Consider the following 14,008-nt stretch of genomic DNA (forward strand, 5'->3'; position numbering starts at 1 on the left):
CCAAGTTATCTTTGATCCCTCACAGAATTGAACAAGGGCATAGAGCATAGCCTCAAGGCAGTACATCTCTTTCAACCCAAGCCACACAGACCTTTGACTGTTATCTCTCAGGGGGTGAAAATTAAGACTTCTATGGGTGTTAGGCATATCTCTAGTTTGCCAGAGAAAAATGTAGAAATAACACTGTGAACATAGCCCAAACAGTGGTTCTATTCTGCAGCCTCCAGAATTCCTGAATCTATCTGGTGAAAGAGAAAAATACTTTTCTCATACTTCCTGCTTTGAGTCTCCCATATCGGCTTTTTCTCTATAGTCTCCTCAGGGGCTCTACTACTACCCTACTCAACAAGCATTAAGCACCTACTATATGCCCGGGCAGTGTGCTCAATGCTGGAAATGGCAGATGTGAATGAGATGGGTACCTCTCCTGCACCCTCTTTGCTATGATCCTGAGGATAGATCACCATTGGTCATTCAGGAAATCTTTACTGAATTGTAATGTGCTCAGGATTAAGCAAATGAAAAAGCATACACAGGAATCTTGGACATTAGCCTTGTCTTTGAAGATCTTTTAAATCCTGTGCTCTTTAGAATGCATTTGGGTCCCCCAGTCTCTCGTGCCTGCTTGGTATGTGGCCTGGGATCAGTCTCACCTTTGCAGTATTTTTTATGTACAGAGATGTTGTAGCTGTAAAGTGGCAAAATTCTCACCTCCCTTTTCACGTGGTCAGATTCTTCTGTTTTTATCTTCCTTTAGACTGTGGGAACAGCTGACTTCTGTGATTTGTTGGGACTTTTCTTTGTCAGCCTGTCTACTGTCATGTGCCTAATACAGTTTAAATCCTAACAACACTAAAACCTTTTCATTAAAGCTTGTTAGCGTGGACTTTCTGTAGGGGGAAAAATGCCAGGGGTGTGAAGGTAGGAGCCCAGGAATCTGATTTCTTGTTCACCATTTTTCCTCATTTTCCTTTTGTTCCCTTAGCCTAATTAAAAGCTCAAGGCACAGTCATCATAATAATTGGTGGTCTTCTGTCTCCTACAGGCACTTAATGATGCCAAGCGAGAACTTCGCTTTCTTTTGGTTTATCTTCATGGAGATGATCACCAGGACTCTGATGAGTTCTGTCGGTAAGTGGATTGATCGGTTTTTTTGTTTTGTTTTTTTGTGGGTTTTTTTGTGTTTTTTTGCTGATATTTTGTAGTAAGCAGGTTCTTCTCATGTCCTTTTCATCCCTCTCCTCAGCAACACACTCTGTGCACCTGAAGTTATTTCCCTAATAAACACTAGGATGCTCTTCTGGGCATGCTCCACAAATAAACCTGAGGGATACAGGGGTAAGTTGTCTTTCTTTTTCCTCATTGAGATTGTTGAGCTATCTTTAGAATAATCTGGAAAAACATGCCATTTATTGCATGATTATTCTGTGGTAGACATAATGCTAGTATACATTATCTTATTTAATCCTCTCAGTAATCCTGAGATATGGGGGTTGTATTATCTATGGTTTAGGAAACAGACTCAGAGAGTTTAAGCCACTGACCAAAGATCATACAGTTAGCAAGCTCCGTCTCTCAGACTCTTAGCCTTTTATTTACAAGTAACCATTGCCAGGGCCTGTTTTATTTTATTTATTTATTTATTTATTTATTTATTTATTTGTTTGTTTGTTTGTTTGTTTGTTTATTTATTTATTTATTTATTTATTTATTTATTTATTTATTTAAAATGTCTTCTTGTTTAGTTTTGAGAAAGAGAGAGCATGTGCGTGAGCAGGGGCGGGCCAGAGAGAGAAGGAGACAGAGGATCCTAAGCAGACTCTGCACTGACAGCAGAGATCCTGACGCGGGAGTTGAACTCACAAACCTTGAGATCATGACCTGAGCTGAAGTTGAACACTTAACTGCTTAATTGAGCCACCCAGGTGCTCCAGGGCCTGTTTTAGTTTTAAAAACACCCAGTCCTGTGCAGAAACTTGCTTTTAATCTAAATGGCTTTTTAGTGAGGAGTTTACTCTCAGCAGCAGCAGTTTTAACAGAGCTTCTTATACAATGAATTAGTTGTTTGAGTACCTTGAGTACTGATAGGGATTCAGAAAGTTCAGATCTTTGTTGACAGTAACTCTTACCTGGAGATGGAGATAAGTATTTTTAGAAGTCAGTATAGCATATAAAGGTATCCAGTGAAGAAACATACAGTTACTTTACTGTTGCTTCTGTTCAGCAGCTTTTGAGTATATGCTAGTGGACCAGGCACTGTGCTAATAGATCCTAGCACAGTGAATCAAAGATGTTTTGCCTACATTTTAGAATCTGACTCTTTACCCCTAACTGGTATTTATACCTCTGTTAAATTCCTACAGGGTGCGTTTTGCCGTTCTAATATGGCTCTGGGGTGGGGGTAGTGAATAGAAAGAGTCTAAGGATATTTTTTTACAGATGCTTATAAAATCTCTTTCAAACCATAAGAAAAACATAAGTAAAACTCTGTTATGGTAAAATATTGGTTATTTGGAAGACCAACTTTCTAAACTCCTTTGGAACAGAAAAACTAGCTCTTTTAATGGAGGGCAAGGTAGGGAGACATGAAAAAAGGAGTAAGGAAGAGATTGAATAAGAGGAAGAAAAGGCAGAGACGATGATAGGAGTTGATCACCAGTAGTATAAAACTGAGATTTGCAGTCTTATTTGCTTTAGGCTTGATACCCAACATGGAGAAAAATTATGCTCAGCAGTAGCCAGATTCTTTATAGATCCTTTCCTACCTATCAAAAAGACACTGTCCTTGACCTCTGCAGTCTTCCCTAGCATCATCATGACAACCACCCCACCACAAAAGTCTGTCCTATTCTAATCAAATTACCTGGAAATAGGGACACGAAAATATACCAACAAAAAGGTTAAGAAACTAGGAGGAAAAAAAGGTATGCAGAGAATAAATGACACCTCCTTTCTTTCCCAGGTGGAATTAAAACAGTTCTCTCTTGCTCATGGTGGAAAGTCTAAGAGCTGATCTGGTTCTTCCCGAGGGCTGCCCTTAATCTGTTGGCTTTTCTTTGTGTCAGTGTCACAGGCTTTACGAGAGAACACCTATCCATTCCTGGCCATGATTATGCTGAAGGATCGGAGGATGACTGTGGTGGGACGGCTAGAAGGCCTCATTCAGCCCGATGACCTTATTAACCAGTTGACGTTTATCATGGATGCAAACCAGACTTACCTGGTGTCAGAACGCCTTGAAAGGTACAGAGGAGTTCCTCTCTGAAACAAGCAGAAACGAGCTGTAAATTTGGGTGGCTGACCCAGGGCTCCATAGATCCTGACTTCTCTGTCTTAAGCAACTTTGAAAACCTTGTCTATTTAGTGTTAAAATACTTATGTACTTTGACCTAAATAATTCTCCCATCAGATCATCTGTTCCTGGAGATGTGAATCCAAATAAAGACAAGAGTCTGGGCTCAAGAATATATATGTCATGTCATTTAAAATAGCTGAACCATGATATAAAGAGCTTAAATATAAAATACATGGAATTGTTAAAACCCTTCTCTCCATTACAGAAGTATTATATGTTAATTGTAGAAAATTTTGAAAATACAGAAAAGCACAAAAAAGAAATTTAAAATCACCCATAATCCTACCACAACTTTTAATATTCTGGTATATTTTCTTATAATTTTATGGTCTCTCTCTCTCTCTCTCTCTTTTTCACTCCTATGTATACGTACATATACAATTTTTGGGAGAGAAAATAGAAAATACACCAGAACGTTACAATATTTTCTCTTAGTAGAATTCTGAACAAAGATATTTCTCCATTTTCTGAATCTTATGAGATCCACGGATGTGGTTTTTGGTTTTATGAAAACAGTATATACAAAAATGCAGTAACTCAAAAGGGTATTACTTGTAAAACATGATCTTGATGATTGCTTTTCAACAATAATACTGTTTGATTCGTTACAATTGAGGAACAAATAGTTTTAATTGTGAAGTTGAAAAGCTTGCCAGTTCTTTTTTTGCCAAATTAAACTGGGGAAAAGATGGCTTGTTCAGATTCTGCCATGCTCTGCTTTGGAATCCTTTATGGTAGTATGAAATACTCATCTACCAAGATTGTCACCTTTTTACCCCCAAAAAATTTCAATATAAGAAAAAAACAGATTGCTCTTTTCCTTCTGTGCTTATGATTTGGCCACAGGGAAGAACGAAACCAGACCCAGGTGCTGAGACAACAGCAGGATGAGGCCTACCTGGCCTCTCTCAGGGCTGACCAGGAGAAAGAAAGAAAGAAACGGGAGGAGCGGGAACGGAAACGGCGGAAGGAAGAGGAAGTACAACAACAAAAGTTGGCAGAGGAGAGACGTCGGCGGGTAACGAACCTGTCTTTACTCCTTGTGATTCCCAAAGTGGTCTTAAGTGTGAAAGGAAAAAAACTAGAAGATGATGGGATTTGTGGGTGTTTTAATTCTCCTTGCCATTTTATTAAAGTAAGTTAAGTTCTGCATGCATTGTGGGGCTTGAACTCATGATCAAGAGTTGCATGCTCTACTGATTGAGCTAGCCAGTTACCCACTCCTTGTCATTTTTATATTTACTGCATTTTCACAAAAAGTAGTTTTAAAAAATTTTTTTGTTTATTAAAACAGAAACAACAGGGGCGCCTGGGTGGCGCAGTCGGTTAAGCGTCCGACTTCAGCCAGGTCAAGATCTCGCACTCTGTGAGTTCGAGCCCCGCGTCGGGCTCTGGGCTGATGGCTCAGAGCCTGGAGCCTGTTTCCGATTCTGTGTCTCCCTCTCTCTCTGCCTCTCCCCCGTTCATGCTCTGTCTCTCTCTGTCCCCAAAATAAATAAACGTTGAAAAAAAAAAAAAAAAAACCAAACAACAGTGAGTAAAAGGCAAAACAACTCTCTTCCATGAAAAGTAAGCATAAATGGATAACAAGCAGTCAAAATGCTGTTAATTCAGTCAAAATGCTGTTAATTCACAGCAGTTTTTATTTTTTTAGCACCAGTGTTAGCTAATTTGGCATTTCATTCGTGATCTTCTTTCATCACGCATTGCCACTTGATTATAGCCAGTGTCTTTTAGCCATTTTTTTTTTTTAATTTTTTTTTTAATGTTTATTTTTGAGACAGAGAGAGACAGAGCATGAACACGGAAGGGGCAGAGAGAGAGGGAGACACAGAATGTGAAGCAGGCTCCAAGCTCTGAGCTGTCAGCACAGAGCCTGACGCGGGGCTCGAACTCACGAACCGTGAGATCATGACCTGAGCCGAAGTCGGACACTTAACCGACTGAGCCACCCAGCCACCCCTTTTAGCCATTTTTTAAGCCTTTTTTTGGATAGATAAATGCCCTAACATAGTTAATAAATAATACATGTGATGCAATCCTACTTTGAATTTGGGTGTTTCTGACTTTTCCCAAGAAGTTTGTCTTAGATATTAGTCATTAATTTTTCTTCTGGCCTCACAGTAAACCTACGTGGTGATGGTATTGCTGTTTTCTGTTTTCCCTATTGGAGCCATAGCCTCAATTTTGCTTTGTGTCTATACAGAATTTACAAGAGGAAAAGGAAAGGAAGTTGGAGTGCCTGCCCCCGGAGCCTTCCCCTGATGACCCTGAGAGTGTCAAGATCATTTTCAAATTACCCAATGATTCTCGAGTAGAGAGACGATTCCACTTCTCACAGTCTCTAACAGTAAGGACAGCCTAAGTTGTGTAAAGTGTATGTAGGGTCTGGGCTATAGATTTGGAAGCTTTTAAGGAGTCTTGAGAGTGTGGTTGGCATATCTGCTGGGCTGATGAACAGGGAAGGAAGGGGTGTACAGAGAGACGAGTGCAATGAACCATTGGGTTTCTTCAGTTCTAGCTGCCAACTCAAAGCAGCTATTATGGTTTTCTTTCATCGTGTTTGAGCTCTGCTAAGAAAAAAGTGTACCTTACCAAGAAGCTCCACAAAAGACTTGTATATTTGAGGTGGGAGGCTCTTCCACGCTGCTTGGCTCACATTAGCTTCAGAATCCCACTAGAACCCCTCACTCTATCTCCACTGACCTTATACATCTGAATATAAATGCATGTACAGTTTGCATGCAGTTGTCACTTTCCATTCCTGTCCATTTAGTCCACAGGAACCTCACATTGTGGGGCTGCCTTGTATATTTGGTATCTAAAGGTAAATAGTGTTTGTCATTCTGTAGGGAAATCGTTAAGAGCAGAGACTCTTATTAGAGTCTCACAGAATGAGGATCAAATTTTCATGCTTCTAAGATTAGAGATGTGTTTTCTTGGTCAGTGTACTTCCTTGATTCAATTTCTTCATCTATGAAATGGGTATAATACTAGGTACTCTCTAATAGGATTGTTGTTAGGATTAAGTTCATACGTAAAGAGCTCAACATTGTGCCTGGCTCTTAGTAAGCACTCAAATGCTAACTGTTGGTTTTGGTATTTATAACCAAAAGGAAGTTTCTGTTTATATTGAGAGTTGGTATGTTGCCTTTCCAGATTTACCAACTACAGTAGATTCTGCCATTTCCTTGATCACTCAAAGTAGTCAAGAATAAACTATGTAATAGTAATGAGGATGCATTGTAGTCAAGTGAGCCTGGGTAGCATATTTATTATTTCTCCTGTTTAAGTAAAGAACGTTGGACAAGTTGCAGAATATTTTACAGGGCCTCAGATACCGCATCGGTTAAATGAACTATAGTCTGCCCTCCGATAACTTTAAACTAAAGATACCTCGGTCACTGTTCTAGACACTCTAAGGATTATACAGATGAGTGAGACATGGTTCTGGAATTCACGGAGCTTATGACTAGTAGGGAATGTAAGACTCCGCTAATGCAGGATAAAAAGTTGGGAGGAATCCTGGTGAAAGAAAAGTGAGCAGCTCTCTCATTTTCCTGTTATCTCTCATTCATGCATTTATTTATCTTGAGGGAAGGTGCTCACATCGCTAACTTTTGATTTTTAAATTGGGATAATATGAATGAGCCTCACATACTACATACCATGTAGTAGGTGGTCACTAAATGTTCATTCCCTTCCCCTGATGTGTTTCCTAACAATGGTTTGCATATGGATTTTGGCTTGTCACCATGCTCACTTTCACATCATAGTACACCTGAACCCTGTGGAGCTTCTACTCCTCAAACTCGCATTATGTATGTGAAAAACCTAACAAAAATTAACTGTCTTGAGAGTTTTGGAGGAAAATCTGTTAGAATTGTGGAACAGAATAGGCTTCTGGTAGAAGGGGAACCAACCCATTTGTTAACTATTGAATCCTTAAAGACTCTTAAATAGGTGCTCAGTAAAAGTTATTTAAAAAAAAAACAACAAAAACCTCAGACTGAGAGAAATACTTGGTCACAGGTGGGGACAAGACTCAGAGATGGGAAAGAAGTGTAAAGGAGAAGTGTGGTGGTGGTATGGGCCTTTAACATTCATGGAGTTTTTAACATATAACCGAGTAATGATTTATAGTGTTTTTGTGCTCTTGCAGACTTTGGTCTTCCTGCGAGCTTTGCCCTTTGTAAATAATCTCAAAGAGTGAATGCTCAGTGGAACACTTCATTTGCACGAAGCTCAGCTATTGATAATAGTAAAATGCTAAGATAAAAAAGGATAAACTATAGAAAAATCTCCAGGTCTCATGAGTGGGCAGAAAAGTGGCAGCTGACTTTCTGTTAAATACTTATTAGAATCCAAATTATACTCAGGATTCATTTTTCTATCTGTTAGAACTAAAAGTGACCTCTGGAGGTGATGTCCATTGTTAGTGGTAAACAGAAAATGCCCATTTTGTACCAGATTAAGTATTTTCAAACCAGATTGAAAAGGAAACAAAATATTGTTTCACCCTTCTCAAGCCCATGTTGGGTTCATAACAGTAATATTTGGTACATGTCTGATGCACCTCAAGATAAAAAGAGAGTGAGGGTTAATGGAAATTGCAGAGACAAGAACTGTAAATGATCGAGATTGATAGATTAAAATATGAGGAGTTTATAAAATCATGAGTGGATTTAGAGAAGAGCATGGATTTATGCCTTAAATTCTAGAGTATGTATGTTATGTATGAAGTATGCAGCCTCATAAAAGCTCTAAAGAGGTCAGTTTAAAACACATGAAGAAAGGACTGCTTCACACAGAAGGGAACAAACTTATGAGATGTAACTTCCCTCAAAATAGTAAGGGTAACTTGAATGTTGTGTTCCTGATCTTTGGGATTGACCTGAAAGAAAGAGGTTAGCAGTGCCCTCCACAACACATCCTTTAGACTTTTTTGGTAGAAGTAGCATGCTAGATAAAGTGGGCCACAGAGTGGATCCAGTGTGCCTGTTCTTAATGTGTGGCATCCAGAGACTGGGGATGATAAAGGTGGCTTATTCCATAGGTACCTCACATTTTAGGTTTTAGTAATTTGAGTTTTCTTGATGTCACCTTACTTCTCATTAAGAATTTACTTTTGTTTTATTAGAGTCAGAGCAGGGTGAGGAGGGCATTCTCACAGAGGACAGGTCCACATGGAGTGTGTCAGATCTTGACCAAATTAAGAGAGTGTCCACATGTGGGGACAGGAGTGCACAGAAGTCAGAGCCTGAGTAGCCTGTGGTGGGGTGGGGTGTTAAAGCCAGAACTGGATGAGGAGGGGGAAGCAAACTCCTGGTTTTCTGTGTACATATATAGAGAGAAATATAGATTTCATTGTATGTATGTATATTCACATATTCTCTAGTTTTTTACACAGAGAGTGCTTGGGAGCAGAAACACCCCAATAGCAATGAACATACCTAACACCTGGATCGTGGCTTTTAAGTACCATTGTCCATTAAGAAGAACCAGGGCTCCTTGGAGAAATGTCTGATTCCAGAGCTGGGGCAGGAAAACACAAGATCAGCCTGGAATACCCTGTGCCAGAAGGCAAGGAATTATTCAAAAAATGATGAGACTTGCCATAAAGACACAGAAGCCATCTTGATTGGACTCCTGACTCCATCTAGAACAATTTGAACATTAAAATGAATATTACAACATTATAACCTATTAAAGTAGGAAATCATGACTCTGTGTTAGTATAAATAAGTTGAAAGTTTGAGGAACACTATGTCTATAGTTTCAAAGTACCTCCCCACAGAATCTCTTTAATTACAAAGAGAAGAAGAATTTGGACAGTGGAGAGGCAATCACCACCTTAATGAAGTGATCAAAGTGCACATTATAGGCACTGGGGCAGATTGGAATTGTGCTCCAACTGCGTAGGATGCATTTAGTAGAACGCAGCAGCATCTCTGTAACATGCCCTCCAAAGAACACATCTAGAATCTAATCATGAGTAAACATCAGGCAAACAAATTGAGAAAACATTCTGCAAAATAAGTGACCAGTTATCTTTAAAAAGTGAAAGGTCATGAAAGTCAAGGAAAGATTGAGGATTTGTTCCAGACTAGGGGAGGAGGCTTAGAAGATATGACAATGAAATGGAACACATAAACCTAAACTTGATGCATTTTGCTATTAAAGGCAACTAGCAAAACTTGAAAACTTTAATAATAAATATATATTATGTTACAACAATAATGTGCCAGTTAATATCCTGGCTTTTTTTTTTTTTTTTTTTTTTTGAGGGCTATATTATGGTTATGTAGGAGATTGTCCTATTTCTAAGACATGCACAAGTATTTTGGGGGTGATGGGACGTCAGGTTGGCAGTTCGCTCTCAACTGGTTCAAAGAAAAAAATTCTGTACTTCTGTTTCTGTAACTCTCTGATTTTTTTCTTAATGTTTATTTTTGAGAGAGAGCACGTGAGAGTGCGTGCGCACAGCAGCGGGGGGGGGGGGGGGGGCAGAGAGGGAGACAGAGGATCTGAAGCAGGCTCTATGCTGTTAGCACAGAGCCGGATGCAGGGCTCGAACCCACGAACTGTGAGATTGTGACCTGAGCCAATGTTGGACTTTTAACCGACTGAGCCACCCAGGCGCCTATGTTTTTTTAAGCTTATTTATTTATTCTGAGAGCAAGAAGCGTGCTCAGGGGAGGGACAGAGAGAGGGAGAGAGAGAACCCCAAGCAGGCTCCACGCTGTCAGCACAAAGCCCAATGCAGGGCTTGATCTTGTGACCTGAGCTGAAATCAAGAGTCATACACTTAACTGACTGAGTCACCCAGGCACCCCTCTGATTATTTCTAAGTAAAAAATTTTTAGCTTTATAGCAAACAAGTTGTCAAAAAACAAAAAAAAAACATGAATCAGTTCAGAAGTAGGACTGGCATTGGCTGTGTAATCTCTTCAAAGAACTGCCCTACGCATTTGCTGTGTGAAATGGAAGGACCTCACAATAGAATTCCACTGTAACGTGATTACTTCATATCTCAGAGTCATCCTGGAGAGAGCTAGGGATATTTGATTTCATAGTTGTGTTGTCTGTCTTTGTCTTTCTCACCACCCTTTTCCTGTATGATCTGCAGGTAATCCACGACTTCTTATTCTCCTTGAAAGAAAGCCCAGAAAAGTTTCAGATTGAAGCCAACTTTCCCCGGCGGGTGCTGCCCTGCATCCCTTCAGAGGAGTGGCCCAACCCCCCCACGCTGCAGGAGGCCGGACTCAGCCACACAGAGGTTCTCTTTGTTCAGGACCTTACAGATGAATGACATTTTTTTTCCTCTCCCCTCCTACCCTAATCCCTAAAAGAAATGGAAAAACAAAAACAAAAAAACAAGAGAGAGAAATTCATATTATTATTATTATAATACAATATTTTTTTTAAAAGACTGCTGCATCCTAAGGAAGGATCAGAAACCATGCTGCCTGAAAGAGTCACCACCTGTGTGTGCGCGCGAGGTCAGCAATGAATGTTCCCGCCGGCAAGCCCACCCTTCCCTACTGCCTCTGCACCACGCACCTTCCAACGAAAGGAGACTCTTCACCTCCAACCCAGTCATTGTCCCAGCTGGGGAAGGGGACATTCTCACTAGTTCTCATTCATTCTTGCTTTTATGGAAAATAAAAGTGAAAAAACCTTCCCATCAACCAGCTACTGCAGCATCTCTTGAGGACTTGCTTCTCCCACCACCAGAGAAGAGAGGGAAGAGAAGGCACAGAACAGAGATGTTCCTTGAACTTCCCACCATTTATGAATAACTTTTAAATGTTTTCTGTTGCTTTGTAATGACCAAAGGAATGAGGCTGACGTAGGTGTTTGTTGTTTTTTTTTTTTTTTTTCCTTAACTTTATTTGATAAAGAGCCAATTCTTAAGCCTATGAGTTCATGCCCTGGGCTCCTTAGCCCACAAGAGTATAATAAAGGTGCCCTGGGCTGGTTTGTGCTTATTTCTGCCATTGTCCCTCTCACATTCCCAGAGAGGTTGTTCTTTTTGGTCCAACTCTTGCTGTCCTTTCTTGCCACCTGTGCGCCCCACTTGGAGTATTGGGGAGGAAATCTGGATTCATTGCCCTGCAAAGGCTATGTATAGACAGATATACCCATACGTGTGGTGTGAACTCCCGTGTATACTCACCTATACACATGACTGCAGCTTTCCCTTGGAATCTGTACCAGGTGGTTATTATGGGATCTGAACCAAAGGATAGCAGCTCTTCATTCCTCTTCTGACACATGCATGCTCTTCGTGCCCATCCCTGAGCTTTCCTGAATTGCCAAGCTTGGTGCCTTCCCAAAGGACTAGCAGGGCCTATGGTAGAACCAGCAGAACCCCATGAGAGTGCCCTGCCTGTCTCAGTGGGAGTGTGGTGGTGGTGGTGGTGGTGGTGGTGATGGTGGTTTAAGGTTAGAACTAGAGACTTTGAGGGGAGCCAAGACCAAACTCCTGAACTTCCAAGTTGTTGGAAGGCACATTTTAGTTTCTAATGTAGCCACTTGCTGGAGGCAGTTTTTAATCCTCTCCCTCTATTGCTCTGTTTAAGTAATAGGGTTTTTTAACCTCTGGATGTCTCTTCTGTGGTTGAGTTTCTAGTAATGGGTACATGGGTTAGGCCATGTATTAATAGATGCCAGCATGAGCTGGCAAATATTCCAAAGTGTTCTACAGCTAGACTGGTGCAGACTTGTAACACAGCAAGCTACCAAAGTAACTGTAGTTCCTAGCATGCTGTGAGGCTGGGGGTTCATATCAAAATAAAGCATAACTTGGTAGATTTGCAGTCTCCAAAGGCTTTCTCTCTTGCTTACCTAAAATCTAAGGGCCACTCTTATAGGTAGCAGTGATGTGGCTTCTATTTTCTGCAACCCTCAGTGGTTGGGATAAACACCATGGGACAGGGTGGGGAGCCTGGGAATTTCCCAGTGGCCTTGGCACAGGTGTCTAGAACACCATCTATAGGAAAACTTAATTCTGCTCCTAGCTGCCTCAGGACCAGATGAGTAGAAGATCACTGTCTGATGGTATAAAATGTATCTGGAGTGAATACCAGGATAAACCATATTCTCCACTTAGCTTTATGTGACGTCTGCTTCCTGCTGACAACCATGCAAAGAGGAATTTTTCCACTTAACTCAGAGCCTCACTCCCTGTCAAATTCATAGCTGTTTCCCTAGCCTTACACAGGAGAGGAGGGTATTATGGGCCTTCTCTAGGTTGGGTGTACTGTCTTGCTTATGCTTCCTTGGAAAGTTGTAAATCTTTTTCCTTAATTCAGTCTGCATCTTACTCTACAGTGTGCACTTTATGCCTCTTGCCCTTTCAAAACTTGTTCAGTGAAGGAGGTCAGATGCCAGAATATTAAGAAAAAGTCTATGTCGGTACAGCTCTTGGGATTGCCTACTCATTTACTTTAGGTTTCAAGAAGTTTTATCTGAAGCACATGTTCCTTCCTAGTCCATGTTGAAACAGGCCTGCTTTGCTCAGACCCCATTCCTGTCTCCTTGCTGACCCTAGGGCTGCTGCCTGGTGCCATCTCCCTTCCTCCCCCATGAAGGATGCACATTTTATCACTTCAAGTCAGTACAATCTGTATGTTACTCCCAAGGACCTCGGAGAACTCAATGGGACCTGCAAGGGAGAAAATACTGAGAAGCTGATGATCTGCAAGCAGTTGCTCATTTCCAAATCACCTTTGGTTATTTCAGCTGTTCAAACAGCAAGTCGTCAACCTAACGAAGACGCCTGTTTCAAGTTTTGTTCTGCACGCCCCAAACTGAAGTAGATTCAGCTGAATAACCATGGGAAATCACCAAGCAAAGACCTCCAATTGGAGTCAGTTGAATTTTTGCAGCCTCAGTGGGGCCTCTCTGGTCTTTTCTTCCACTTCTGCAGAATTTCCTGTGGCAAATACTTTGTCCTTGCTTGCTTCCACTATGATGGTTGGATAAAAAATGGCCAGAGGACAATATTTATCTCTTAAAAAAAAAAAAAAAAGAAGAAGAACCTATAATCTTCAACTGAGCAGCAGTCTTTATGAAAATTGCTAATGGTGCCAAGGCCAAGGAAAAAGTTTCAGAAAATGACTGTGGGAAGGAGTGATAACCCCAGAATGCAAAATCAGGGGAGTATTATCTGGTGCTTGAACAAGGAGCTCCACTTTACAACTGGCTTTTTTAGGACTTGTGAGGAACGCAGCAACAGGAAATCCATCCATAAAGGATGCAGTGCCCCAACTTGTACTGCGCCTGAATAGTTACGTGATAATTTACTGAAGAAATCTAGTGTACTTTAAATTTTTTTCATAAAAGTTTACATTGTATTGTAGGTTAACATTAAATGTTTTATAACAAAATCTCATAATGAGTTGTGGGTCTTTCCGTTTAAGAGAGATGTGGTAGATATTTTCTGTGTTCATGAAGGAAAGTTTGGGAAACCATGGGGGTGGGAACAGGATATTGCATTGCTGAGAGGCAAGGGAGAATCAAAGAGAAGCAAGGAGTTAAAATAAATCAGTAATGCATTCCAGTGAAAAGAGGCAACTTAGTGTGGATAGGTAGGAGGGGCAGATAGATATGGGTTCAAATTTGGCCTTTTGTGGCTTCAAACAAGTT

At 40.7% G+C, this 14,008-nt stretch overlaps 1 protein-coding gene across 3 annotated transcripts in view; it reads left to right on the forward strand.

The window, feature by feature from the left end:
* The window catches only part of FAF2 (Fas associated factor family member 2), a 77,753-nt gene extending 63,996 nt beyond the window's left edge, over positions 1-13,757 (forward strand). For 2 of the 3 annotated variants that reach the window (XM_025924494.2, XM_086676986.1), the window contains exons 6-11: positions 1,046-1,131; positions 1,247-1,338; positions 3,066-3,243; positions 4,202-4,373; positions 5,562-5,705; positions 10,485-13,757. In XM_025924494.2, the coding sequence (XP_025780279.1) occupies positions 1,046-1,131; positions 1,247-1,338; positions 3,066-3,243; positions 4,202-4,373; positions 5,562-5,705; positions 10,485-10,667 (855 nt within the window). In that variant the 3' untranslated portion in view covers positions 10,668-13,757. Of the gene's footprint in view, positions 1-1,045; positions 1,132-1,246; positions 1,339-3,065; positions 3,244-4,201; positions 4,374-5,561; positions 5,706-8,753; positions 8,939-10,484 lie in introns of all 3 variants that reach the window. The other variant, XR_015240732.1, reaches the window with a different exon arrangement.
* Positions 13,758-14,008: the final 251 nt, after the last annotated feature.

This window comes from Puma concolor, chromosome A1 (assembly GCF_028749965.1).
Source record: "Puma concolor isolate L17-30 chromosome A1, mPumCon1.1.hap2, whole genome shotgun sequence".
Classification (NCBI taxonomy): domain Eukaryota; kingdom Metazoa; phylum Chordata; class Mammalia; order Carnivora; family Felidae; genus Puma; species Puma concolor.